At 38.8% G+C, this 25,423-nt stretch overlaps 1 protein-coding gene across 3 annotated transcripts in view; it reads left to right on the top strand.

The window, feature by feature from the left end:
* Nucleotides 1-25,423, top strand: part of LRBA (LPS responsive beige-like anchor protein) — a 719,345-nt gene that overhangs the window by 649,679 nt on the left and 44,243 nt on the right. For 2 of the 3 annotated variants that reach the window (XM_065905001.1, XM_065905002.1), the window contains exons 49-50: nucleotides 17,658-17,747; nucleotides 22,106-22,298. In XM_065905001.1, the coding sequence (XP_065761073.1) occupies nucleotides 17,658-17,747; nucleotides 22,106-22,298 (283 nt within the window). The remainder of the gene's footprint in view (nucleotides 1-17,657; nucleotides 17,748-22,105; nucleotides 22,299-25,423) is intronic. The other variant, XM_065905003.1, reaches the window with a different exon arrangement.

The raw sequence follows: 25,423 nt of genomic DNA, 5'->3' as shown, positions 1-25,423 counted from the left end.
GAGTGGCTTGCCATTTCCTTTTCCAAAAGGAACTACAGAAACAAAGAAAGTGAAGTCGCTTAGTCGTGTCCAACTCTTTGCGACCCCATGGACTGTAGCCTACCAGGCTCCCCCATCCAGGGAATTTCCCAGGCAAGAGTACTAGAGTGGGTTGCCATTTCCTTCTCCAGTTTCAGAGATGAGAATGTATGATAGAGGTGGTGTTTTAAATCCCTGGGAAAAGGCTATCTTATGTAACCTATGATGTTAAGACAGCTAGCTGATAGTTATAAATTTAGATCCCTGTTTTACATCTTAAAAGTGAAAGAAATTACAAATGAATTACACGTATTTGTTTGGAATAAAGGTTATAGTATAAGTATAAAAAGTTCAACTACAGGACATAGAAAATACTGTAGGAAATAGTTTTATAATCTTGGAATGGAAAAGGCCCTTTTTGTATGTCAGTAACAAAACCAAAAGTCGTTAAGGAAATTGATACATTTGTCTACATAAAAACAAGTTTTTGTGCATCCAAAAAAAGACAACAAATGACAAAGTTCAGGAATAGATAATTCACAAAAGATGAACTCCAGGCCATAAATGAATGAAGCCTCGCTAGTAATCAGTGAAATTCAATTGCATTCAATAAAATATAACACATTTTTTACCTGTTAGACTACCTTAGATGAAAAAAATAACAAAAATTCCTAACTGTTAGAAAACAGATATAGTTGCTCAGGACTTCCCTTGTGGCTCAGCTGGTTAACAATGTGCCTGCAATGCTGGAGACCTGGGTTTGATTCCTGGGATGGGAAGATCCCCTGGAGAAGGGAAAGGCTACACACTCCAGTATTTGGCCTGGAAAATTCCATGGACTGTATCATCCATGGGGTCACAAAGAGTTGGACATGACTGAGTGACTTTCACTTTCATAGTTGCTCATAATAGCAAAAAAACTCCACAAGAACTACATAAATATCTAACAGTAGAGAAACTGATTGAATAAATATAGGTAAATCCATACAGTGAAATGCTGCTATATACATCACAAAAATTATTGCTGTATATTTCTATATTTATTGTTATGGAAAAATACTTTGCATTATTACATACAAAAACAGATCATATTTTAAAACATAGAAAATACAAATTTTGTGATGTGTATTTATACATTAGGAAATTTCTGATGTTTATATGGTCATCTTAGATGTTTATATGGTCATCTAACCAAAAATAGTTATTTAATCTTTGATTACTGAGATCATGAAATTCTTTTATTTTCTACTTTCTGTATCCTGAAAATTTTTCCTGTGGAAAATCAAAAGGAAAAAGCCAACCCACAGCTCTTTCACTCTTGTGAGGGGAAAAAGTATCTGCTTGAAAATTCAAGCAAGCAACGCAGGTTAACATGTGGATAAGAATATTAACTTTGGTTTTGACTTTTTGGAGGTCTTTTGTGATTACTTTCTGGGACTGGCCATTTTTAATGTTGGTAGGATAGTGACTTTATATAATGATCTTTGTGTAACTTTGGTAAAGATGAAAGAGGTTACAATTTCTTCACTTACCTCTCTCAGAAATTAGAGTACCTGTAATCAGTTTGTTTTTTAACTCGCTGAACTAGGATTGTTCTTCATACATTTTAGAAACAAATTCCCTCATTTTTTCCAGCATGTTTGAGGAGGACCACAAAAGATCACTTCCACTCTTATGGAAAATATCTTTGGTATATCACTGTTAATTGTAGTTCTTCTCATCATTTTCTAAAAGCAGGAAGGCTTTGACTCAGGATTCATAAAATCTTGATTTCTGGGTTCACTACTAAATTGTGTATGTGTGGTGTTTATATGGTTTGTGTATAATTAAATGGTGTATAATTGGATTTTACAACTTATTTATCCAAAAATGTGCCAGAACCCTGAAAATTCAAATACCATGAAAGTATAAAGTTAAAGAGTAGAATGTCTCCACCTCTGAGTTTAGAGTCTGTTAACTGATGCCAGAGTCACATGCTAAAGTCAGCTATCACAGTTTCTACATAGTGTTCTTTGATACATACAGAAAAAAGCCTCTGCCACTGAATTCAGTGCTTTTTACTCCTGTTTGAAACTTCACCATTAGAGACAATTTGTTTAATTACAGACCTATTTTTTGAAACAACCTTTTTCTAGTCATTCAGCTCCCTGTGTGTAGGGCTTGGTAGTAGAGCGTGACAAAAGGAAAAGTGCAGACACAGCCTAGGGTTTGAGCACCCAGCGTTGGGGAGTGCTGGGACAGACTCCAGGGGCCCCGGGGCTGGAAGCAGAGGTGGGGGTTCAGAGACCAAAAGGTCCGCTGCAGGTAGATGCTGCCTGGGACAGCGTTACTCTAACAGCACCCACCGTCTCGCGTTTCCTTCTCCCACCTTACTGTAAGGACTCACCACATTTGCTCTGGAAGCATCATCTTCTCCTTTACTTTTCAAGCAAATGCAGTGTTATTTTGTGTTTATGTGAGTTCAGGAATTAAAGTTATTCATTCCTTCTGAAAATGGAACTCAGCTCTATTTACAAAGATGGGTAGGGAAGAGGAAAAGGAGAGACGTGATCCTGCTCGATTTGAGGAATTACAGTGTGTCTCATAATATGAAAGTAAAACTTGAAAAATTTCCCCCAAGTTGTGTTTAGTGTCAGTGGTTGATTTTCCCTCTTCCAAATGCTGTTTTAGTAACACATAATCACTCTGAGAAGATCTGTTTTCCAAAAGAAGCAGCAGCAGTGTTTAAGTTTACATGACCCCAGTCTCATGACAGCAGTAGCAAATCAGATATCTTATCCAAGGAAAAGCATTTTTGGCTTAGAATTCAATCATTTTCATGGTGGGAGTCAACAGCTTACTTCAGCTCTAACACTACTGCAGAACACTCGCTGCAGTGAATCTTTCAGAAAGCATAAACACAATTGGTATTTATAGCATCGTTAACATTTGCTAAATAGTTAGGGGAATGGTCTGTAAGCCTGTTTTAAGCAGGTGGGGGAGCAGGAATCTTTGTTGTGACTGCCGTGAGATTTAAGAGTAGGACATTGGACAACAGGGTTACAATGGTTGTAGCAAGAGAATAAAGTGGAGATATTGAATAAAATAAGTTTTCACACAGCCGCAATTGAGAGTGTTACAAAAATAATCCTGACGCATCTCTGGCCAGAAGTGTGTTACACAGATGGCATATTTGACACAGTGCAGGGCAGGAACTGAACAGTGAAAAGCCAAATAAACAGTAAGGATTAGTCAAGTTTTAATTGAAAACCTACATAAAACCTTGAAATTATGCCAAACTTTCTTGTATATTAAAATCACAATCAAAGTTTCCCTTAGTTAAACATTAAAATTGTCAATAAAGCTAATCTCCATATTTTGCTAGTTATTATGCCTCTTGCAGACTTATGAGTTAAGTAAGTGTAGCTGAATTATACACCCAAGGCCCTGAAGCAAAGTGTTCATATTTTTATGATTTTTTTCTCTGTCAGCTGCCCAAGGAATCCTGAGCCACTGAGGATGATGACTTCTGTCATAACCTTCTGCTGTCTAGGCACCATCTTTATTTTAAATTGAAAGTGTGAAAGTACTCTCAAATCAAGTGACTGAATTTTTTTTCAAAATATTAAGCTAAATTCAAGCTTCTAGAATGGTTAAGATAAAATTACCTAGATTTGAAAAGTCTCTGTAAGACTATTTGCAAGTGTAACTGATTGCTAAATAGTCATAGTCAGCATAGAATAGCATAGTCAGATTTCAAATTTCAGAATAGCAATGTTGTTTTCTTTTGCTTCTACAAAGATGAGGAAGTTTACTTAGAATCACTATTTTTAGTTTATATTATTGGTGCAAAGGAAGACCTGAGATTCTATGAATACAGTATTCAGGAAACATTCAGTGCCAAATTTTTAAATGTTGCATATTACTTAACACTGTTGTAACAGTGAACATACTGCCTTCCCTCCATCTCTGCCAGATGTGTGTATCTATGTGTGTTGTTTTTCAGCCTTAAGTTTCCTGAAGTTAGAGATTCCTCACTCTACCTCATTTCAGTGTTTGTACATGGTGGATACTCACAAATATTATTGAGAAAATAGATGAAATGAATGACCAAATGACTGTTTCCATGACATAGTTTAAATAGACTTGTCTAGTTTTAAGAAATAATTTAACCTTCTGAATGCACTATCCTGATTTTTTTTTTCCCTTTGAGAACTTTGACTATGTTTTCACTGTTTGCCTCTTAGTATTGGCAGCCTCTTTGAAGCAACATTCCACTTATTTTTCTAGGCAGGCGGCTTTATCTCCTCGTTTCCAGTAGCTAGAGATGGAGGTGTTTTGAATGAGCACATCAATGTTCTAGACAGAGATACTGTTTGAAATTATCCATGAACACAGTGCCGCTGAGCATTATTGAGTGACATTTGTTTCTGTTGGTTGTGTCTGCTCTGACTAGCTGGTTTCTTTCAGATTGGCAGCTGGAATTATGCTGCAGTGGATGGACAGCTCCGAGAAGCAGAGATTGTAGTGAGGCTGCGCTGGGTCTCAGTGTGATGTGCCTGGAATGTATGGGCTCAGTTAAAGGCTCTGATGGGAAACCTGGGCACATTTTCACAATTTATAATTAATTTATGTATAACGTAAACATAAAGTTTAAGTGGTGATTTCCATAATATTATTGAGCAGATAAGTAAAAATACTCCCTTTTCTGATTTTCCCTCTCCCCTGCTTTCTTGTCACTGAATTCTTTTTTTTTTTTTTAAGATTTTTTACTTTATTTAGCTAGCTATTCTCTCTTTGCTTTTTATATATGTTATATGCCATCATGATATGTATATGTCTCAGATACCAAATGTAAGTAAAAATAGTTTGCTTACAAAATGTATACTGCATACTTTTCTAAATATTTAGTTAGCAGTAAATGATGGTAAAATATTGCTGAAACTAATGGCTCCTTGAAACCAGATAGAAATAATTTAGGAAATAAACTCAAAATAACAAAATTAACTTTGTAGTAAGGTCTGTTGGTTTCACAGTGTTTGACCAATTTATCAGCTGGAGTTGTTCTGAGATGGTTGAGAAGTACTTCTGGTTACTATATCAATGGAAAAAATAAACTTCATAAAGCTATGTTTTGTATTTGCAGATTTTTCCTTATATTTTTTAGCTTTTTATTTTTTTAAATGTAAATTTTTTGTTACTCTTTATTTTAAAAGTAATACATGCTTTGTTTAAGACACCAACTAGAATAAAGGTGAGGAAGGTATTCATTTTTATTCTGCCAATCTTTTCATCCACTCTCCACCAGAGATAATAACTGGTAGGTTTATGTACCTTTCCAGATTTTGCACACATGTATTTATGTATGTACTCACATAGCATGTACTCATTTAACATATATATGGGTGTTGTTATAGTTTACTTTTATGTTTAATTTTTTATTAAATGAGATAATGCGCTGTATTCTTCGTTGATTTGCAGTTGTTTTAATCAGTATACTCTAGGCTAGTTTCCGTCTCACACACACACTCAGCTCGGCACATCCATTTTCATGACTGTGCAGTGGTCCGTGAGCATAGTTTCATTTTCTCCCCTAGTTTTTACATAACTGTAAAAAATTGTCTCAAAATTAAAAATAGTTGCAGTCTTTCAAGTCCAGATTTACATAGAATGACTTTGTTCAGTTAACATATTTATCCACTATATCCATCTTTTGTGTGGATTACTTTGCATAATTTGTTGATTAAATATTGTCTGGTGTTTATTTTGATCATAAATTTAATTGACTTTTAAAAATTCCAGTTGATAGTAGTATATCCATGAAACCTTTTTTCCTGATAGGTTATTTATGTTTTACATTATGCTTTACAAAGTTTGAATTCTATATTTCTTATTTCCAGAGAACTTGAATATTTACATTTCAATCTTAAAAGATTCCTTTTAAATAATTTGAGTTAGGTTCATTATGCTTTTTTTTAATTTGTACATTTATTGTTCTGGCTTTTAAAAAGTAATTCTGTATTTCATTTCTTATATTAAGAGGGAGCTTGGTTTCTCAATGTTTCTAAATGTTACTTTACCTTTTTTTTAACCAGCTAGAGGTAATATGCAAACATAATACCTTTTAGATTCTTTAGAAATATCTTTTAGATTCTTCATCCATTTTAATCAAGTATATCTACTTGTTATGGATTCTCTTTCAGCCTTAGCAGTTAATATTATTAGGATTTTTGTCCTTTAGGAATTAAATACTAACTTAAACATATAATGATTAGTATGCTTTTTTGATATTCAGCATATTTTAACAATGGACTCAGAAGGCACTGAGGCTGGTTAACTAGAAAGTTAGTAAATTTTGAGTGGAAACTGGTCAAATATCCAGCAAGTTTTTCTCCAGTTTAATTCACCTGTGTGAAGGGTAAGGGGAAAGAGAGGCTCAAATGATATTATGGTATGTAACACAAGAGAAATCACTAAATGGCCTATTGTGACTCTTTTTAAATGGTGAAAATTGAATTAATTCTGAAATCCAAACTCTGAAGTCTTATTTGCATTTGTAAGTATCTTTTGGTGAGGAGTTACTCTACAATCTTAAGATAGCCTTCTAGAAGTTAATTTTGGTAATGTCAGAAAATTTTAATGTACTAATAATGGCATGTTCCTTTTTATTAAATGATTTTTTCAATTTCCCTATCCCAATTTTATAGTGCTTTTAGATGTAAATATATAGGGGATAAAATGCAATTTCAGAGTTGTGTGCTTAAGAAAAGCAGAGTACATATGTGTTTACCTTAATTGCATCCATATGTTTAAGTTATTTCTCCCCCAAACCCATCTTAAAATAAAGTTTTACAGCTTTATTGTTGGTTACTAAGTGTTGTACTGAGTTAACTTGTTTCCTCTGTTAGATTAAAAAGACCACTTCAGAGAGTCTAAAATATTCATTCTTAGGTTGAATCCCTATGTTGTCACTAAACCAGTCCACTTTCCTTTCCTTTGTTTCTTTCATTTTATCTAGTGTGTGTACCTATATTCCCTCTGCATACTGATATAATGTCCCTTTCTCTCAATGTAGCCATAAAATCTTGCAAGTATGCAGTGGTTGGCACAGAAAACAATAGAATACACAGCTTGTTGAGAATCTTTTCATAATATTTCCATTTGGAAATCCATTAATAAATTCTCTAGGTAATATTTGAGATGCTGTTTATAAAGTACACGTATGCGGTTTTACTGGAAAGTCTTGAAGTATTTGCATAGTCTTTTTTATTACTACGTGTTTCAACATCTGGAATGCTGCCTGCTGGATTCAGCCTTATTATCGAAAGTAGTAACAGGCTATTTACAGAAATAATTGGGAATTGATGAATAAGAATGAAGTAAACGTTCCAGTAGAAATCTTTGGTAGAATGTTTTTTCAGTGCCAGGCTGCTCTGTGATAGTGTTAGGAGGTGTCTCTTAGCTGCATCCTTGCTTGCTGAATTGTACTGACTTGGATAACCTTTCATTCATTTAGCAAATATTTCTTGAGCACCTACTGTGTGTCAAGCCCCCCAGAAGTGCAGCAATACTTGGAAGTCTCTGCTCTCACTCAGTAAGACAGGAATTAGACCAGTGATTAGAATTTTAGTTAAGTAGGTAAAGTAAGTAGGGGGTCTGTACACAGTTGTTCCAAGAGCAACTGTCTGGATGAAACCTAGAAAGAGATTTCTAAGAGTACAGAGAGATATGTAAGCTGAGTCTTAAAGAATGAGGAGGAGGCAACTGCACAGAGAAAGGGGATAGAAAAGAATAGGAAAACAATATGTATAAAAGCATTATGTCACATTACATCATATCTTACAGAGTTTAAGAGGGACAGTGTCAGGATGAGACTGGAAACATAGGCAGGAGAACCAGATCACGATTATTAATAGTCTTAATTATAAGTGACTAGAAACAGTTAGTAAATGCCCATTTAACCTCAGCCAGACACCGTGCTGTCTTTTATGTATGTGTTGTAATACTAACACTTACAGAGGTGTCACAGACTGTCCTGTGTTTCATATTATTTCATTTAAACTTTACAACAACCCAGTAAATACCAACTATCATTATCACCATTCTTAGACAAGAATGCTAAGGCCTAACTTGCCAGAGTCACTCAGCTGGTGTGTGATAAAGCTAACATCTGAGCTGCAGCAGTCCGATTGCAACGTCTGCATACTTAACCTCATGCTATGGGGCCAGCCTGCGATAAGGAATGTGGATGGAAGGGTTTTAACAAGAGAAGTCACCTAATCAAATGTGCAGCTTTAGCATTGAGCATCTCCTTTCAAGTTCACACGTGTTTGACCTTTCTGAACAAAGACGAAGGCTGCTGGCTAATGTTTATAATTTGGGATTTTTTTTTTAATATTTTTGTTCTCCATGTAGTTTTGCAGTAACCCTGAAAAAACAAACTGCTTAAAGGCAGGCACACTCTCCTATTTTCCAATAAATCTTTCAAGCACATTGCCTAGGCTGAATCCCCCCATGAAGGAACCTAAGGCCAAATGTGTTAATAATTATTGAAATTGACTAATGGGTACATGGGGATTCATTATCCTATTTCATAATAAAAATTTAGCATAATAATCAAATTCTAAATATTTATCACCTGGGACCAAAACTCTCTAGATGAAGTAGAGTTTATTAAAAACAGTTAAGGCATTTGGTAGAGTTCATTAAGCTACCCTATTACCTGTTCACCTTCCTGTTATACCTGTGTATAACAGGTTTCCTGTGATTTCAGGCCTCTGTTATGCATCTGAAATATTCAGGAATAGAATAGAATATCAGGAATAGAAATATTCCTGTATATACAAAGGGCTGGAGTGAAAAGTGAAGAGAGAGCGATAAATAAAATTACTTGAAGGATTTTTTCAAATCACACATATTCCCCCAGGATTTCTCACTTGACCCTTAAGAATCACTGCTACAGAGAAACCCTGGAGTGTTTGTGTATCCCTCAGGTGTGCTGGGGGCTGAAAGAATGAGGATTACTGCCTTTTACTTCAGTTCAGTTCAGTCGCTCAGTCATGTCCGACTCTTTACGACCCCATGAACTACAGCACGCCAGGCCTCCCTGTCCATCACCAACTCCCGGAGTCCACCCAAACCCATGTGTTGGTGATGCCATCCAACCATCTCATCCTCTGTCGTCCCCTTCTCCTCCTGCCCTCAATCTTTCCCAGCATCAGGGTCTTTTCCAATGAGTCAGCTCTTCACATCAGGTGGCCAAAGTATTGGAGCTTCAGCTTCAACATCAGTCCTACCAATGAACTCCCAGGACTGCCTTTAGTGACACCTTATAGAACGTTTCTAACAAAGACTCTTTTGTCTTTGTAGCGACAGATAGCAGCCTTTACTTAGCTCTCCCCATTCTCCCTCTCACCCCCATTTTGTCTCATCAAGAACTGTGCTCCGAACTTCCTGGTATGTCCACTGCAGGGAACACAAGTTTCGATCCTTGGTCAGAGAACTAAGATCCCACATGCTGTGTAGCGCAGCCAAAAAAGAAAATTAAACTTTGCTCTTCTCTTGAGCTTGTTTCTGTCCCAGTACTGGGCAGTCTTGGTACATAAAAGGTACGCGATATGAGGAAGGAAATGGTAACCCACTCCAGTGTCCTTGCCTGGGAGATTCTATGGACAGGGGAGCCTGGTGAGCTGTAGCCCATGGAATTGCAAGAGTTAGACAAGGCTTAGGAACCAAACCACCATATTGCTTTCATATTAAAAGGCAATATAATTAGACAAAATAACTTTTAAAATAGTTACTGGTAGCTTGTCAGTTGTAAAAAAGTAATATTTTGTCTTATTCTAGAGCTTCATGACCTTTTAAATTACACCCTACCCCACAGTCAAATAAAAAGATGTTTTGGAATGCCACATTGTGTGGCTGTAGAAACTAATAATTTTGTGTGTTATAGGTTAAAGTGTATGTTTCACTTCTGGTTCTATTTTGCAGCCCAGGTTTTGTTTTACTTTGATTTCCATGTAAAGTTGGCTTTAAAAAAATACCCTATTTGTGTATCTTTATAAATCAGTCATTTGGGGCACAAGACTGATTTGTAAAGCATATGTGCAAAATAGAGGATATTATTTTTAACAGCAACAGCAAAAAAAGGTAGGGTAAACTTCTTTGTTGTGTGAATAGTTTATACAAGGCATTGTTCTTCCTGCTTGCACACTTCTAAAATACATGATATTCTAGCCTTAAGTTTAGTTGCTTGGACAGACCAGTGATATGCTAAAAACTAACATTACAAGGAAGCCCAAATTAAATGTATAACTAGCATCATGAATAAGCTATAAGATTTGGGAAATGTTACACCAATAAGGTCTTAGTGATGCAGACAACCACAATGGTGTGGTCAGTCACCTAGAGCCAGACATCCTGGAGTGTGAAGTCAAGTGGGCCTTATGAAACATTAGTATGAACAAAAAGCTAGTGGGGGTGACGGAATTCTAGCTGAGCTATTTAAAATATTAAAAGGTGATGCTATCCAAGTGCTGGATTCAATATGTCAGCACATTTGGATAACTCAGCAGTGGCCACAGGACTGGAAGAGGTCAGTTTTCATTCCAGTCCCAAAGGAGGGCAACGCCAAAGAATGTTCAAGCTACCACACAACTGTGCTTGTTTCACATGCTAGCAAGGTTATGCTCAAAATCCTTCAAGCCTGGCTTCAGCAGTATGTGAACCAAGAACTTCCAGATGTACAAGCTACATTTCTAAAAAGCAGCAGAACCAGAGATCAAATTGCCAACATTTGTTGGATTATGGGAACAGCAAGGAAGTTCCAGAAAAACATATGCTTCTTTGACTATGTTAAAGTCTTTGTGTGGATCGCAGCAAACTGGAAAATTCTTAAAGAGATGGGAATACCAGACCACCTTATTTGTCTCCTGAGAAACCTGTGTATGCAGATCAAGAAGCAGCAGTTAGAACTGGACATGGAACACTGACTGGTTCAAAATTGAGAAAGGAAAATGATAAGGCCGTATATTGTCACCTGCTTATTTAAGTTAAACGCAGAGTACATCATACAAAATGCTGGGCTGGATGAATCACAAGCTGGAATCAAGATTGCCAGGAGAAATTTCAACAACCTCAGATATGCAGATGACACCATCCTAATGGCAGAAAGCAAAGAGGAACTAAAGAGACTCTTGATGAAGGTGAAAGAGTGAAAAAGCTGATTTAAAACTCAACATTCGAAAAACTAAGATCTTGGCATTCAGTTCCATCACTTCATGGCAAATGGAAGGGAAAAAAGTGGAAACAGTGACAGATTTTATTTTCCTGGGTTCCAAATCACTGCAGATGGTGATTGCAGCCATGAAATTAAAAAGAAGGAAAACTATGACAAACCTAGACCAAAAAAAAAAAAAAAAAGCAGAGACATCACTTTGCCAACAAAAGTCCATATAGTCAAAGCTCTAGTTTTTCCAGTGGTCATGAGTGCCGAAGAATTGATGCTTTCAAACTGGTGTTGTTGGAGAAGACTCTTGAGAGTCCCTTGGACTACATGAAGATCAAACCAGTCAATCCTAAACAAAATCAACTCTGAATAGTCATTGGAAGGACTGATGCTGAAGCTGCAATACTTTGGCCACCTGATATGAACAGCCGATTCATTGGTAAAGATCCTGATGCTGGGAAAGATTGAAGGCCAAAGGAGAAGGGGGTGGCAGAGGATGAGATGGTTAGAGAGCCTCACTGACTCAATGTGCATGAATTTGAGCCAACTCCGACAGATAGTGAAGGACAGGGAAACCTGGCGTGTTGCAGTCCATGAGGCCGCAAAGGGTCGGACATGACTCAGCAACTGAACACCACCACCACCACCACCAAGGTAGGACTCAAGCAGGGTTTTCTAGAGAGTGGTACGACTTAGAAAACTGAAGATGAAGGAGACTAATCTAGGAGAGACAGTGGCGTAAGAGAAAACGTAAGGCAGAAATGGCTGGTTTTTTTAGTGAAAGAAAACCTGCTTGCCTGTACAGAGAGTTGGATGAGGGAATAGCAGCAGGCCTTCATCTTTTTCTTTCTTTTAAAAAATCTGTATTTTGAATTAAGTTTAACCAGACAAGTTGGAAAATTTCTTTTGTACGTTTCTTCCCAAGCACCCTCCCTCCCCTACCATTACCATGTTATATAACTTTAGTGAAATGATCAAGACCATGGAAATAATATTTGTTCAGTGTAATTAAACTACAGACCTTGTGAAGGTCACCACATTCTCTAATGACTCTTTTTCTTTTTCTGTTTAATGATCTTATGCAATGACTAAGTCACATGTATTTAGTCGATATCTTCTTGGTTTTCTTCTAAATGTAAGAATGAATCAGTCTTTACTTGTCTTTAATAGTCTTGATATTTGTGGAAAGTGGTCACATATTTTGTTGAATGGCTCTGAATTTGTCTTATATTTTCACATGATTCAAATGAAGTTATTTATTTTTTGTCAAGGATACCATGGAAATTATATAGCATTCTTCTCAGTGCCTCATATGAAGGAGTAAGACTGTATCTTTTAAGAACTGGCAGTTAATTGAAGATATTTGATCAGTGGAATATTACGTAAAGGAGAGTTCGAGAAAGCTCAAGTCTGTAGGAAGAAATTAAATGACAAATAACAGAAGAGTCACTATTATAATTCTCAATACCTGAAATTATAAGAAATTCCTGGATTCAAATAGAAAGGAGTATGAGAAACTTATAAAAGAAGTGATTAGGTCTAGTTACTGATTATATAGAAGAGGTAAAATTTTTAAATATTAGTAAGAGCATTAAAAATAAAATCAAAAGGGGAGTCTCATCCTTGATTGAAGAATGCTAGAATAAAATTAATTTTTCCAGATTTTAGATTTACTAATTCTAAGTGTGCTGAGATATGCACATAGTATAGATGGATGGCCATCAGGCAAAGTGTAAATGAACACTTCATAGAAATGGACAGTCCTCTGGCTTTAGATTTGGGAATCCTTCATATAGAGCTAAGATTTGAAATCATGACAGTAAAAAAAAAAAAATTCTGGGGCAGGAAGTTTAGATCAAGAAAATTGGAGTGTGAAAAGATAACTTGCAGTGATGAGTTCATTTGTGGATGAGAAATAAGAGTAGAGGTTGGCAGAACACAGAGAATAAAGGAGTAGGTTAGAGAACCAAACTAGTGTAGAGCCATAGATGCCAGAGCAGAGAGCATGTGAAGCAACCACGGTGTGATCAACAGTGTTAATTGCTTTAGAGATCAAGATAATGACAGAATGGTAATGAGCTTTAGAAACAATGAGAAGAATCTAGAATTATCAGTTGATGCTACTAGGTTTGACTATAAAGTTTTGAGATTACCTTGCAGTCTTATTCTATAATTTTCTCACTTGATAAAGCCCTTTCTATTGTATTGTTATCACCAACAACTTAAACGTTAGTCAAGAAATATAACATTTGTGTCTAATTATGTAATTTTTTTAGATGTCTTAAGGACTTAGAAAAATATTATTTAACCTATGTGGGATAATACAACTTTTATTTCACAATTGAGACAGAATTCACACCATTGTGTTCCATGACTTGAAAAATCATTTCCCTGTAAAAGGTCAGTAATGTGTAAATTTTATCAAAATTTTAAGACAAAAAAAAAATTGTGTTAGAAAGGGGAGATTGGTGTTTGTAAAAATTTTCTCACCATCTATGTGCTTCTCATTTATAAACAAGGCTGAGTGCATGTAGTATTAAGGATATTGGTATTATGTAGTGTTGAGGCCAGTTGCGTTAAATTTGTATCTGTAATGAAAATTTATGTGCGACAATGCCATTATTCTTAGTTTCTCTACAGTAGTTGCTGTTACTGACCATTCTCTCTTTGAAATTCTCATCTATAGCTTCCACATCACCCTATCCTGCTCCCCAGCTCCCAACAGCCTCTCCTTTCTGTTGTCGTCTTCTTCATATTGAACCCTAAATAGGAGCATTCCCCAAGTTTCACCTCTCTGTCCTTTTATATATGTGTCTCATGTATTTTCTTCCTGGGAGCTTAACCGGTGGACTTCAAACTGTGCTCCAGAGCCCTAAGATTTCTCAGAATTGTCTCAGGACAGTTTTGCTCATCTTTTAAGTTAAATAGCCCTGTCTCTATGTTTTTTTGTATTGGGGTTTTGTGTAAAACTTCATTTGAAAAAGCAAATCATTTCTACTGCTTAAAAATACATACATAAACAGAGTGAGAGGGAAGGATCAGAAACCGTTGACTTAAATTTCTCTTGTGTGAGTGACACCCAAGTGAACACCTCTGATGTTTCAGCCCAGGGCTGGTCCTCGGCTGTCTTTTGTCCCCTGGACATCTCAGCCTGACTCAATAGCTGTCACTCTCACCTCAGATTTCCACATCTGACATAAAATGCACTTTCTCCTGCAAAGCTAGTTCTCCCTCACAGAAGTTTATATTTCTACTCATTGCTTTGCTACTCTAAAATATGCAAGTTCAAAAAAAAGGAATTAGTGTTGTCTTTTCTCTTCATTGCTCAAAGTCATCAGTCTCTAAGACTTGTTGATTTTGCCTTAGATCGTGGTTCACATATTTATCCCTTTCTTGCAAATAACACAGCTTCCATAAGGACTGAGGTATCCAGTTCCTTATGTTTTGGACTGTTCTCTGAATCTCTAAGGAGATCTCTCCGTCTCTGGGCACTTAGCCCTATAGTATACTTTGAAATGCTGAGCCAGATTTCAGGGGATTTTTTTGTTTTTGTTTTTTAATAGTATATTCATTATCATCACCACTCTCATTGTAAACTCCTGAAGCATTTCTTCCTTTTCTGTTTTCGCTGTGTTAAATAGGGATCACGCTCAGCCCCCAAGCCCAACAATAATTCAACATTTTATTTAGTGCCTTGTATGTGTTTAGCATTTTGCTAAACACTTTATAGGTATTACTTAATTTTCCAAATAATTCTCCAAGTGAGACATTATTATTCTCTGCTTTATCAGTGGGGAAACAGAGATTAAGCAACCTATTCAAACACAGCAAATAAATGGAACAATCAGGATTAGCACTCTTAACCAATTAGCTCCATAGGCCAAGTGTGTAAGCTGTCTGTTCCCCACTCCCCTGCTTTTAAACGAGGGGAAACGAATGTGGGCTGTTGGGCCAGGACCACTGAAGGCAGCGGTCAAGGGAGAGGGCACTGGCCTCGCTGTTTCTAAAGAGCCTTAAGGTTAACGTTGAGCCAGCTGTGAATCCACACGTCTTAGAAGAGCAGCGCTCCACCTCCTTCTCTGTGACTGCCTTAGGCATCAGGCTGCCCTTGTGATGCTTTTTTCCTCAAGATTGTCCTTGATGTTGATCATGAATTGATTTCATCCCATCGAAAAATGTTTTAGGTAGTGTTCTCAAGTGACCCTAGTCTCTACTCCCCACTTCCTGTTGACTCCTTTTCTGAAGTCTGGGGCCAGCCTTATCTCCTGCCAAGCCTGCTGCTCTAATTGTGTGTGAGCAAATGCTTGATGATGATGATGATGTTGATGTTAGAGCTCCTTTGTTAATTCACTCGTTGGGTTGTACACTCATGCTTTTTCTGTGCTCAGTCTTATCCCTAGGCCATGGCGCTGTCCGTAACAGATAAGGAAGACCAGCTTACTGGTTGAGAGTATGAGCTCTGAGTCAAGCTGCTTAGGTACAAAATTTGAGCCTGCTGTTTAATTACTGTGTGACCTTGGACAAGATATTTAAGTTCTCTGTGCATTATTTTTATCAGTTAATAGATGTAGTAAAGTACTCACATCATACAGTTTAAAGATTAAATGATACAAGATACTAAAATCACTTATAAAAATACCTGGCAAATAGTAACTACTAAATAAATATTTGTTATTGATGTGTGTGTGCGCTCTGTTGTGTCTGACTCTTTGCAACCCTACGGACTCTAGCCGGCCAGGCTCCTCCGTCCATCAGATTCTCCAGGCAGAAATACTGGAGTGGGTTGCCATTTCCTGATCCAGGGTTATTGTCGTTAGTGAGGGGTTATTGTCGTTAGTTATTGTCTCAATGAATATTGGTTGACTGCATATTTAGAGTCTAACCTGTACCAGTAAGCACTTTGCTGTGTTTTTTTGCATACATACTATTTACTCCTCAGTGTTACACTGTGAGGTTGATATTATTATTATCATCCATATCTTACAGGAAGAAAATTGAAACTGGGGTTGAATGACTTGCCCTGGGCCACATAGCTTGTAAATGGTGTGCAGTCAGTATTAGCACATGGTCTGTGTGACTCCAAAGCCCATGGTACTTTTCCCATACCACTCAGCTTTCACAGAGGGCTTTGCAGTCCTCTCTGCCTAAGCCGGTCACAGTGCATTCCTTGAATTTATTGAGCTAACTGCATCAGACTGTTATTCAATCATCCAAGTACATGCCCTGCTTTCTATATTAGGAATACTTTCTTCAAGGGCAGAAACACTGACACCTCATATGCTGTTTACATCATTGATGATTACGATTAAATACATAAATGGCTCGATTGCTATCATTGTTTCTTAAAAGGTGGTTGTAAAGGACTACTAATGGTATCCTCATCAAATAAAAAAAGGAAGTTAATAGTGCATAATTTTATTTCCCTGTTTATAATTTATTAATCACAGTTCTGCAGAGCATATAAAAATTGAAATACCTGTTTTCTTAGGGATTAAAAAATAGCATGACAAACATATATTCCCTTACAAAGAGATTTTCTTCCTCCTTTTAGCCCAGAAGTTAAAAATACTGCTGTGGGGGTGTTGAAGTCATCTTTATATGTCTCTGCTTCCTCTCTCCCCTCACACATACTGTGGCATTTATTCATTCACTCAATTTAAAGATTTAAGAGTGAAGGAAATAGGTAAGGTCCTCGCTCTCGTGGATCTTGTTTTAGTGGGAGGAGACAGGCATAAACAAGTAAAGAAATAAAATGATTACACACAGCGACCACATGTGGCATTTCAGTTTTCTGTGACGAGGGTGGGAAGTGCGCACCCGGGCTGGGTGGACAGGAAGAGTAAGGGGCTTGCAACAAAGGACTGAGGCACACGTCTTCCAAGAAGAGCGCACACACGTGGCCCCTGAGTTATTGCTTGGATGCAACATATGGCTTTTACTTTGCTCTTCAGCCACCTAGGTTCAAAGAGACTGTCAACAGTAATGCTCTTCCCATGGCAAAAGTAAGAGCGTCAGGCGATTTTCACAGGTGCTGTGTCTCTTTCTTCTACTTCCCAGGATGAGATAGGGCCTAGAATCAAAGCAGCGCTTGGTTTTCTCTATACCTGTAAAAGATTAGCCTTAGGTCAACAGGGATGATGCAAGCAGGGGGCAAAAAATGCAAGAAAATAGAGATGAAGCCCAGAAGGAGCATTTGGGACTGTAAGAGTTGGTTTCTGTTTCCCACCATGAAGCAGGGTGAGGAAGTCTGCAGGGTTAGGAGGCACAGCTGCCGTGGTCCTGCAGTGGCCTTAGCCTCATTGCCCCGCCAGGTGCTTGATCGCCAGTGTGAAACAAGCCAGAAGTAAGGGCTGACATTTCCAGGCGACAGTTGTGGCTCTTTTGCCTGTAATGCGCACCTCTTAACCCTCAAACTTGTCCGTGCCTTTTTCAGGCTGTGGAAGCTCAAATCCGAAGTTTCGGGCAGACGCCGTCTCAGCTGCTCATAGAGCCCCACCCTCCCAGAGGCTCTGCCATGCAAGCGGTAAGTGCAGCCTGCGTTCTCCCCATTTCTCGCATCTCTTTGAGACCCTGCTCGACATTCTTAACAGTCTTCATTGTACCTGAGCTTCTCCACCACACCTTGGCCTGTTCTTCTAATGTACTATTTGTGAACCTGCTAACAGCCAGCAAATACTGCCTGTTCTGGACTCTTAAGGAAGGCAGGCATTGCTCCAGTGCTCCAGCATTTCATCAGGGCGTCATGTTCTGTGTTGCAGAATTAAAAGTTCCATCACTGTCTTATATCCTCATTCTAGGGTAGAGGGTGGATATGTTTTCTGGTTTGATCCTATGAGTGCCTAGATTAGTTTTCCTATTGTCTTTATTCTTTACATCCCAATGTTTTTCACTTTGGGAATTTTGAAAGTAATCCTAACACGTAGGCTATGTTACTGAGAGTCAGGAACCTTGGAGGAAAAAATGATGGTGTGAAATCCCAAACACCCAAAGCTTAGTGCCTGGAACAGTGGTTTTTCTTTCCTGTGATTCTGAGGGCTAGATCGGCATTTTTTCTCGTTCACCTTGCCTCCTTCAGGCACTGCTGCGGCGGGTGCTGAGAGGGAGACTGCTCTTTCCACGTGGTCTCTCATCAAGGAAGTTGGCCCAGGCCACGCCCACTCACAGTGTTCCAGGAGAACACTTTTGCGTGACTTCTTGGAGCTTGCTTTTGAACTTGCACAGCATCATTTATTCTGCTTTCTATTGGCCAAAGCAAGTCAGAGGCCTGCCTAGAATCAGAAGCAGGGAAATAGACTAAAGCTGTAAAATCTGTGGCTGTTCCTCCTTCATGGTTCCTGAACTTTTGGGGGGAAATTCTTTCATGACAAAAAAAATATTCAGCATAGGAACAAACATTGCATGGCATGATAAAAATATTTTAAGTGTAGGCTATAGGTGTTTTATTTTTCCTTGAATTGTCCACCAGTAAAACAAGCTGCTCATTACTGTTTTAAAGAAAGAATGGGGACTTAGAGTCTGTTTCCATAAATGCAATGAATAATTTAGAATAGGTTCTGATTCCATGTTGGGGCTTAGAATGGTAGGATTTTGTAGGTGCTGGGAAGGAGAGGGGCAGCCAGCAGGGCCCAGGATACAGACGTGGTCCTCTGCGCCTCTGACCCTGCCTCTTCCCACCTTTCCTTCTTTGTGTCTTTTCCCCTTTTCCCATCTTTGTCATCTTCTTTCTTCTTCCAAGTCTTTTTTCCCCTTCTTTCTCTAATGATACGAATTGGCCATTATTATAAACTACAAACATTTAAACATTTACTTGCATCACCTTTTCCCCTCAGTGTTTTTAAACAGGGGAAATCATATTTAAAAGAACGTAAAGGGGAGCTTTTAGTGAAAAGACTAAACAGAAAGCGGACATTTGACAAGAACAATGGAAGATAATGCCATAAAAATAGTAGGAATGATTTATGTTTGGGGATTGGAATTAGTTTTAGTAATAGCTTGTCAATGAGACACCGGCTGCTGCAGTGCTGGCTAATGGAAGCACCTCTCCTGCTCCATTGACTTCCTACCTGGGTCACTGCACAGCCATGGTCCCCGGGGCTAAGAGGGGGCTCCTACTGCCAAGCCTCTCTCCATGACCAAAGGATGACTGACCCACCGAGGCAGATCGGCCTCCCCGTCCCGAGGACAGGAGGCCATCTTTCCCATTATCTTTATCCTCTGAATCGAAAACCTGAACTCTTTCTCAGACCCTGTGCAAATGCTGCTTTTCCCTCTCACACATGTGTGGGTGGGAAGCAAACTGTGTTAGAAAGAAACCAGCGTTGTCAACAAGTGCGCACGTAATCTGGGAAAACCGAATGAAATCTAGCTATCGAGCTGCCCCACTTCTGTGTCAGACGGGGCTGGCAGGGGCCCCCGGGGTTGATGAGGGTTTCTTTCTCTCCTCCCTGCCCCCGTGCCTGGCTGTCCTGCTCATCAGCAGCTGTCACCATCCCTCTGGGCGAGCCAGTGGGCCAGGCTGGCCTTTTCTTGCATCTCGTGCCCCTCATTCCACACTCACTGGCCACAGATGCGATGGCACTCCCCAGAGCGTTTCTCGCTCCTTGCCTCGGTCAGGCGCTCTCATCAGGCTGAAAGGCGCAGGAAGTACCCGAGAGCCAGCATGTTCTCAGGATGCAGGAGCGTCTCTGGATGTGGTGTCCACAGCTTTCTGGGGAAGAGGGCTCTTCTTGCCGTGTGGCTAAGAGTTGACCCGCTAGAGGCACTGTGTACACGAGGCGTTCTTCCTATGTGTTAGAGATTTTTCCGTGTTTTTTTAAGGGCGTAAACATTGGAATTATTCAATTTGAACCTAATTGTATTTGCAATATGAGCTGTTAAGCTCAGAAATACGTATCAGCTTCCTTTCAGTGAGACTTCATGATGTATGTTGTCATCTGATTTCCTCAGAGTTTATAAATTGACTTTGGTAAATATTATTTAAAAAAAAAAAAAAACCCACACAGTTGAAAAACACGGTTTGGTTTTCTGAAATGACATTCATTTCCTTGTCTGCAGACTTCATCAAAGCTAGCTTATAGGAAATTTTGTTTGTGGTTGGCTCATTGCTTCTCAGTTTTACAGAATTTCACAGAAATCCTTAAAACCATGTCAGGGGTTCTCAGCAAAACAAAGGTTGCTTATTGATATCAGAGGTTTTAAAACTCAAAGACCCAAATGTTTATTGTTTTTACTACTATTCAGATGAGTTCCCCCATCAGTGATGACTGCAGCACACATACACATACACACAAATGGAGCAGAAATTAAAGCCGCCTCGTGCTGTGTTACGCGCGTGAGCCATAATATACACCAGGTGTAGTAATTAGCAGGCCCACGAAGGCTGCCTATTTGTCTGGTTTTGCTGCTGTTGCTGTATCCCCCTGTGTTTTCACACCATCAGATAGTTGGATTTAATTGAGGCCACATCAGATGAGGCATTACTGACACCTTTAATTGAATGAGCATCCAGGGAGGATTAACTCATAATATTGATTGGCTTTTAGCCACTTGCTCAGAAGGGTGTCTGGGTAGCTTATTAGTTGCCTTTATTTACACCTTTATGCAAAGAGTGCAAATAGGAATTCTTAGTGCAATATGTTTTTCTAAGTACTCTTAATAACTTTTTTAAAAGGACTGATAATAAAAATGCAAATGTATTTAATTTTTTATTAGCAGTTCTGAATGAATATGTGTTAAATATATGTGCCTACACATTTACATATACCTGGTATTTTGAAATATGGCAATGGGAGAGCAACCAGAAGCACTTCATCAAGGTGTTTCAATTCTGAATGATACTCATCAGCTATTAGAAAATAGACATGGCTGTGGAGAATTGCTGAAAATGCACAGTGCAATTACTGTATGATAGCATAGTACCACAAAGTATAAATAAAGCCAATAAATCAGTGTGGTGTTTTATGTCTCGGATTATGACATATGGTTTGTAGGAATGTTCTAAATCCTTAGTAGTCTTCCAGATTTATTTTGTTGCTAGCTATTAGAACAGTGTTTTGTTTGTCATTTCAGTTATATTTTGCTTTTCAAAGGAGAAATCAAAAGTCTTGAGCTTTAGTTTCTTTACCGACTGGGAGGAGAGGCATCTAGGTATTTCTGTTTATCCTTAGCTACAGCAGAAAGCAGTGGCATTTGCATTATAATAGGGCAGTGTTTATGACTTGGTACACTATATAAATATATTGTTTTTACAAGTACACTTAATTATGCATTGCTTTGAAACACCTTTATAATTAAGTTTGTGTATCACATTCATAAATTATTTCTCTACTGTAATAATACATGCATGCTGTACAACTGTTGTTTATAAATATATTTGTTAATTAATTATCTCTTTATTTAGTTGTCAAAATCCCCATACTGACTCAACACAACTTTTGATAATCTTTGGCAATTACCTTGGCTGGCTTTTGTGCCTATGGCCTGTTCTCATTCTTTTATTTTTTCTCTTTTGTACTTGATGCATAATAATTGTTGTAATGGTTTAACACAATCCTCAATACTTTGCCTATTTAGAATCTAAATCAAATTACTCTTTTTAGTTCTTCTTGGGAATGGGGTGGGGAAGAGAGTTAATAAAAATTTATGGATTTTTAAAGTGACCATTCATGTCTTTTACTTTGGTCACCTAGAAATCCAACTAATGACATGTGGAAACCAAACAAATCCTAATTGCTGTTTCTCTAAGCCTTTCTGCTCACTGTGTTCTCACTTGCAACTTGGGTTAACATGGTCTTCCTCTTCTTTTCCTACACCCTCTTTCTTTCCCGTCTTTCCTTGTCTTTCCTTCTCGTATATTTGGATCGTGTCTTGCCCACTCAACAGTATCTCCTCCTGCAGAGCCCATTGATGTTCACAGACCAGGCTCAGCAGGATGTTATCATGGTTCTAAAGTTCCCCTCCAATTCCCCTGTCACTCACGTGGCGGCCAACACCCAGCCTGGACTGGCGACTCCTGCTGTGATCACAGTCACTGCTAACCGGCTGTTCGCCATGAACAAGTGGCACAACCTTCCAGGTAAGTGTAGACATACCCTTCTAAGGCATAGTAACTGCTGAACACTGTATAAAGATATTGTAAGTGTTAGTCAGTTGTGTCTGACTCTTTGTGACCCCATGGACTGTAGCCTACCAGACTCCTCTTGTCCATGGGATTCTCCACGCAAGAATACCAAAGTTGGTAGCCATGCCCTCCTCCAGGGCATCTTCCCGACCCAGGGATCAGACCCAGGTCTCCCACATTACAGGCAGATTCTTTACCATCTGAGCCACCAGGGATCCAAAATGCATTGTTATATCCACCTAAATATGTTATGTCTCAATATTTAGGGTTTTCAAACATGTTAGTCTGAATCAAAATGTTGAAAACTTAAAAAGGTTTAAAGAAGTCCCTCTGAAGCATGTAATATTAATACAAAAGTTAAAACACGAACCGTTCTTTGACATCTAGTGATTTGTGTTCACTCCTTGGATATAAATATTGTCATATAATAATATTCCATATCGTGTCCATAAATAGCCTGTACTGATTTATCAGATATTCCTTTTTTCCCGCGTGTTCATTTGCCCCTTATACACTTCTCACTGTGTACCGTGTGCCTTTTTATGCAGGGCATGGAACTGTGTGTTGTGGGTGATAGAAAAAAAAGAACACTTAAGTTACACAGCCAAAATACTACAAAACCTTAAGTATATCCTGTTCTTTCATTAAGTGCTGAGGAATTAGGGTGACTAAGGGCAAGACACTGAAACAACCATTAGCGTCATAAACCATCACAGCTTGAAGATACATGAGAGTTGGTCTTGTCCAGGCCCACATTTCCCACTGAACATACGGAGCCCCCGGGAGCTTCCTTGCACAGTATCACATGTGGCCACTCCGTAGCAGGGCCAGGTTTGAACCCGAGTTTTCTGACTCAAATTTTAGGATCACCCCTCTGTGATTTATCGCCTCTCATTAGAACAGGAATGTTGGGATCTGGATTTAGCACTGTTCCTTGTGGCCACTGGTTAGAAATTCTCTTTTTAAAGAAGGAAAAATCTTTCAAAGTCCTGGAGATTATAGGGTTTTTATCCCCAAGCCATTGTTTTAGGTAGGAAATTTGAAAGGATAGCCTTTAATATTCTGTTAACTTGTTATTAAATCTGTAAAGCGTACATAAAGCACTACCCCATTATAATACCTAAAATGGTTGCACAGATGCAAATTCTTGAACAAGGATCTTGTGCCATATTAAATGCTACAATGTTTAGAATGGAACAGAACTGAATTGATGCTCAAGTAAAAACTAGATGACTGACTGACTGTAGTCAATAAGGTAATTAGGTACCCTTCATGAAAACTCCATGGTTGGTGTCAGAATTTCTTAAATATAGCCATTTTCCTGGCCATTAGAAATGAAATGAATGATGATATTTGATTAGAGAATAGATTTCATAAATGGTATAGAAAGTTAAAATCGAGATACATATAATGTCTCTATTTCTAGTTCCTTTTATTCCCTTTTATTCAAGTGAACTAACTTATCTTGCAGAGGTAAATGTGTATGCAGATGACATACTTATATTTGGGGACTGAAGATCATAATGTGATTAATGAACTTGATTTTTTTGCTGTTGTTTCTCTAAATACCACTCACTAGAAGAAAACCATGCTGGTGGTGTGTTCTGTCAGGCACACAGGGTCAGCCTCCGGCGCTGTGTGCGGTTACAGCCTGGCATGAGCACCAGGGCGTGTGGCACCAGGCCCTCCCAGCGCTGCTCAGCCTGGGTGGCTGCTCTGGCAGCTCGGGGCCCTCGTTCAGTTTAAACAGAGCGACAGCACGTGTGAGGAGAGGCAAACCTCTTCAGCTGCTGGGAAGCCCCAAGCACTCTGCATTCCCGCTTTATTCTAGCCTAGCAGCGAGCAGGAACTGAGCCGGCTCCATCAGAGAGCCCTCGGTCTCTAGCTGATCCTCAAGTATCAGGCTCCCTCCGTCCCTGTGATGACTGAGCTCCTGACACTCCCCTTTGAAGCAAGCCCATTTGCCTGCCTGGAAGGCTAGCTGTCCTTCCTGCTTGCTGGTCAGCTGTTCTCCCTGCTCGCCACTTTTCTCTAGGTCTGTAAAGTGATTTAGGGGCAGCCTGCTTCTGCTGGAGGACCACATATGGTACGTGCAGCTGCTCTGAGCCCAGGCGCGCTTTTCTGTAAGATGAGAGGAGAGAAGACTGCATATGTTTTGCCAGCTCCTTGCCTTGAATCCTCCCCACTGAGCCGTCTTTGGGTCTGTACCTTGTGTCACTGATGGCTTTTGTCCCCGTCCTCTGGCTTTATAGCATGATACAGCCACTCTTCACCAGCTAATACAAAGAATGATAATGTATGGAAAAACTCGGGGGATTATCCTGCTACAGCGTTATCCCCAATTGACAGTACACCTACCCCTAAAAGGATTAAGTATACTTTTATTACATCTGTGCCTCATTTCAGGTGTGTAATAAACATACCTGATCTTTCATCCTATGTTTTGCTCCCTCTCCCTGTCAATGTGCCTTGATTGAAACAAATGTCAAAACTTCCTAACAGTTTTTCTTCAGTGACTATCAAATTCATGTTACACTTTTTTTTTTTTTTAGATTCTGATTCTTTTCTGATATTCTCTGATTCCCACAATTCATTCATAACACAACTAGCTCCTGTCAATGTAGTGTCTTGAGTCCTGATTTAGAGAAAAAATCATCTTTATCCTTCCATCTCATTCAGGAGATCTTGAGGAACATCCAGAAAAAATAAAATAATGGCACCTAACCTTCATAGAGCATTTTCTAGCTTCTAAATACTGTTTTAATCACTTCACACCTATTAACTCACTGAATCCCCTGACAACCTTAAGATGTAGGTTCTATACTTAAGTTGAAACATACAAAATTGCCATTTTAATGGGTCAAGACATTACGTGTTGGTGATTCCGTGTGGCTCAGCCTAACCCATTGACAGAGCAGGAGCCTGAAACGCTGAGTAGACGTACCTGGCCAGAGGTCACACAGGCAGTCAGGGGCAGAGCTGGGACCTGAGGCATCCCCAAAAGTAGCTCACCTGCTCAGTCTCTGTTTTAATGTTTCTGTGATCCCAGATTCCTAAGGACACAGGGACAGCTTCTCACG

This window comes from Muntiacus reevesi, chromosome 13, assembly GCF_963930625.1.
Source record: "Muntiacus reevesi chromosome 13, mMunRee1.1, whole genome shotgun sequence".
Classification (NCBI taxonomy): Eukaryota; Metazoa; Chordata; class Mammalia; order Artiodactyla; family Cervidae; genus Muntiacus; species Muntiacus reevesi.
Note: the sequence above shows the minus strand (reverse complement) of the source record. Positions and strands in the feature narration are given on the sequence as shown.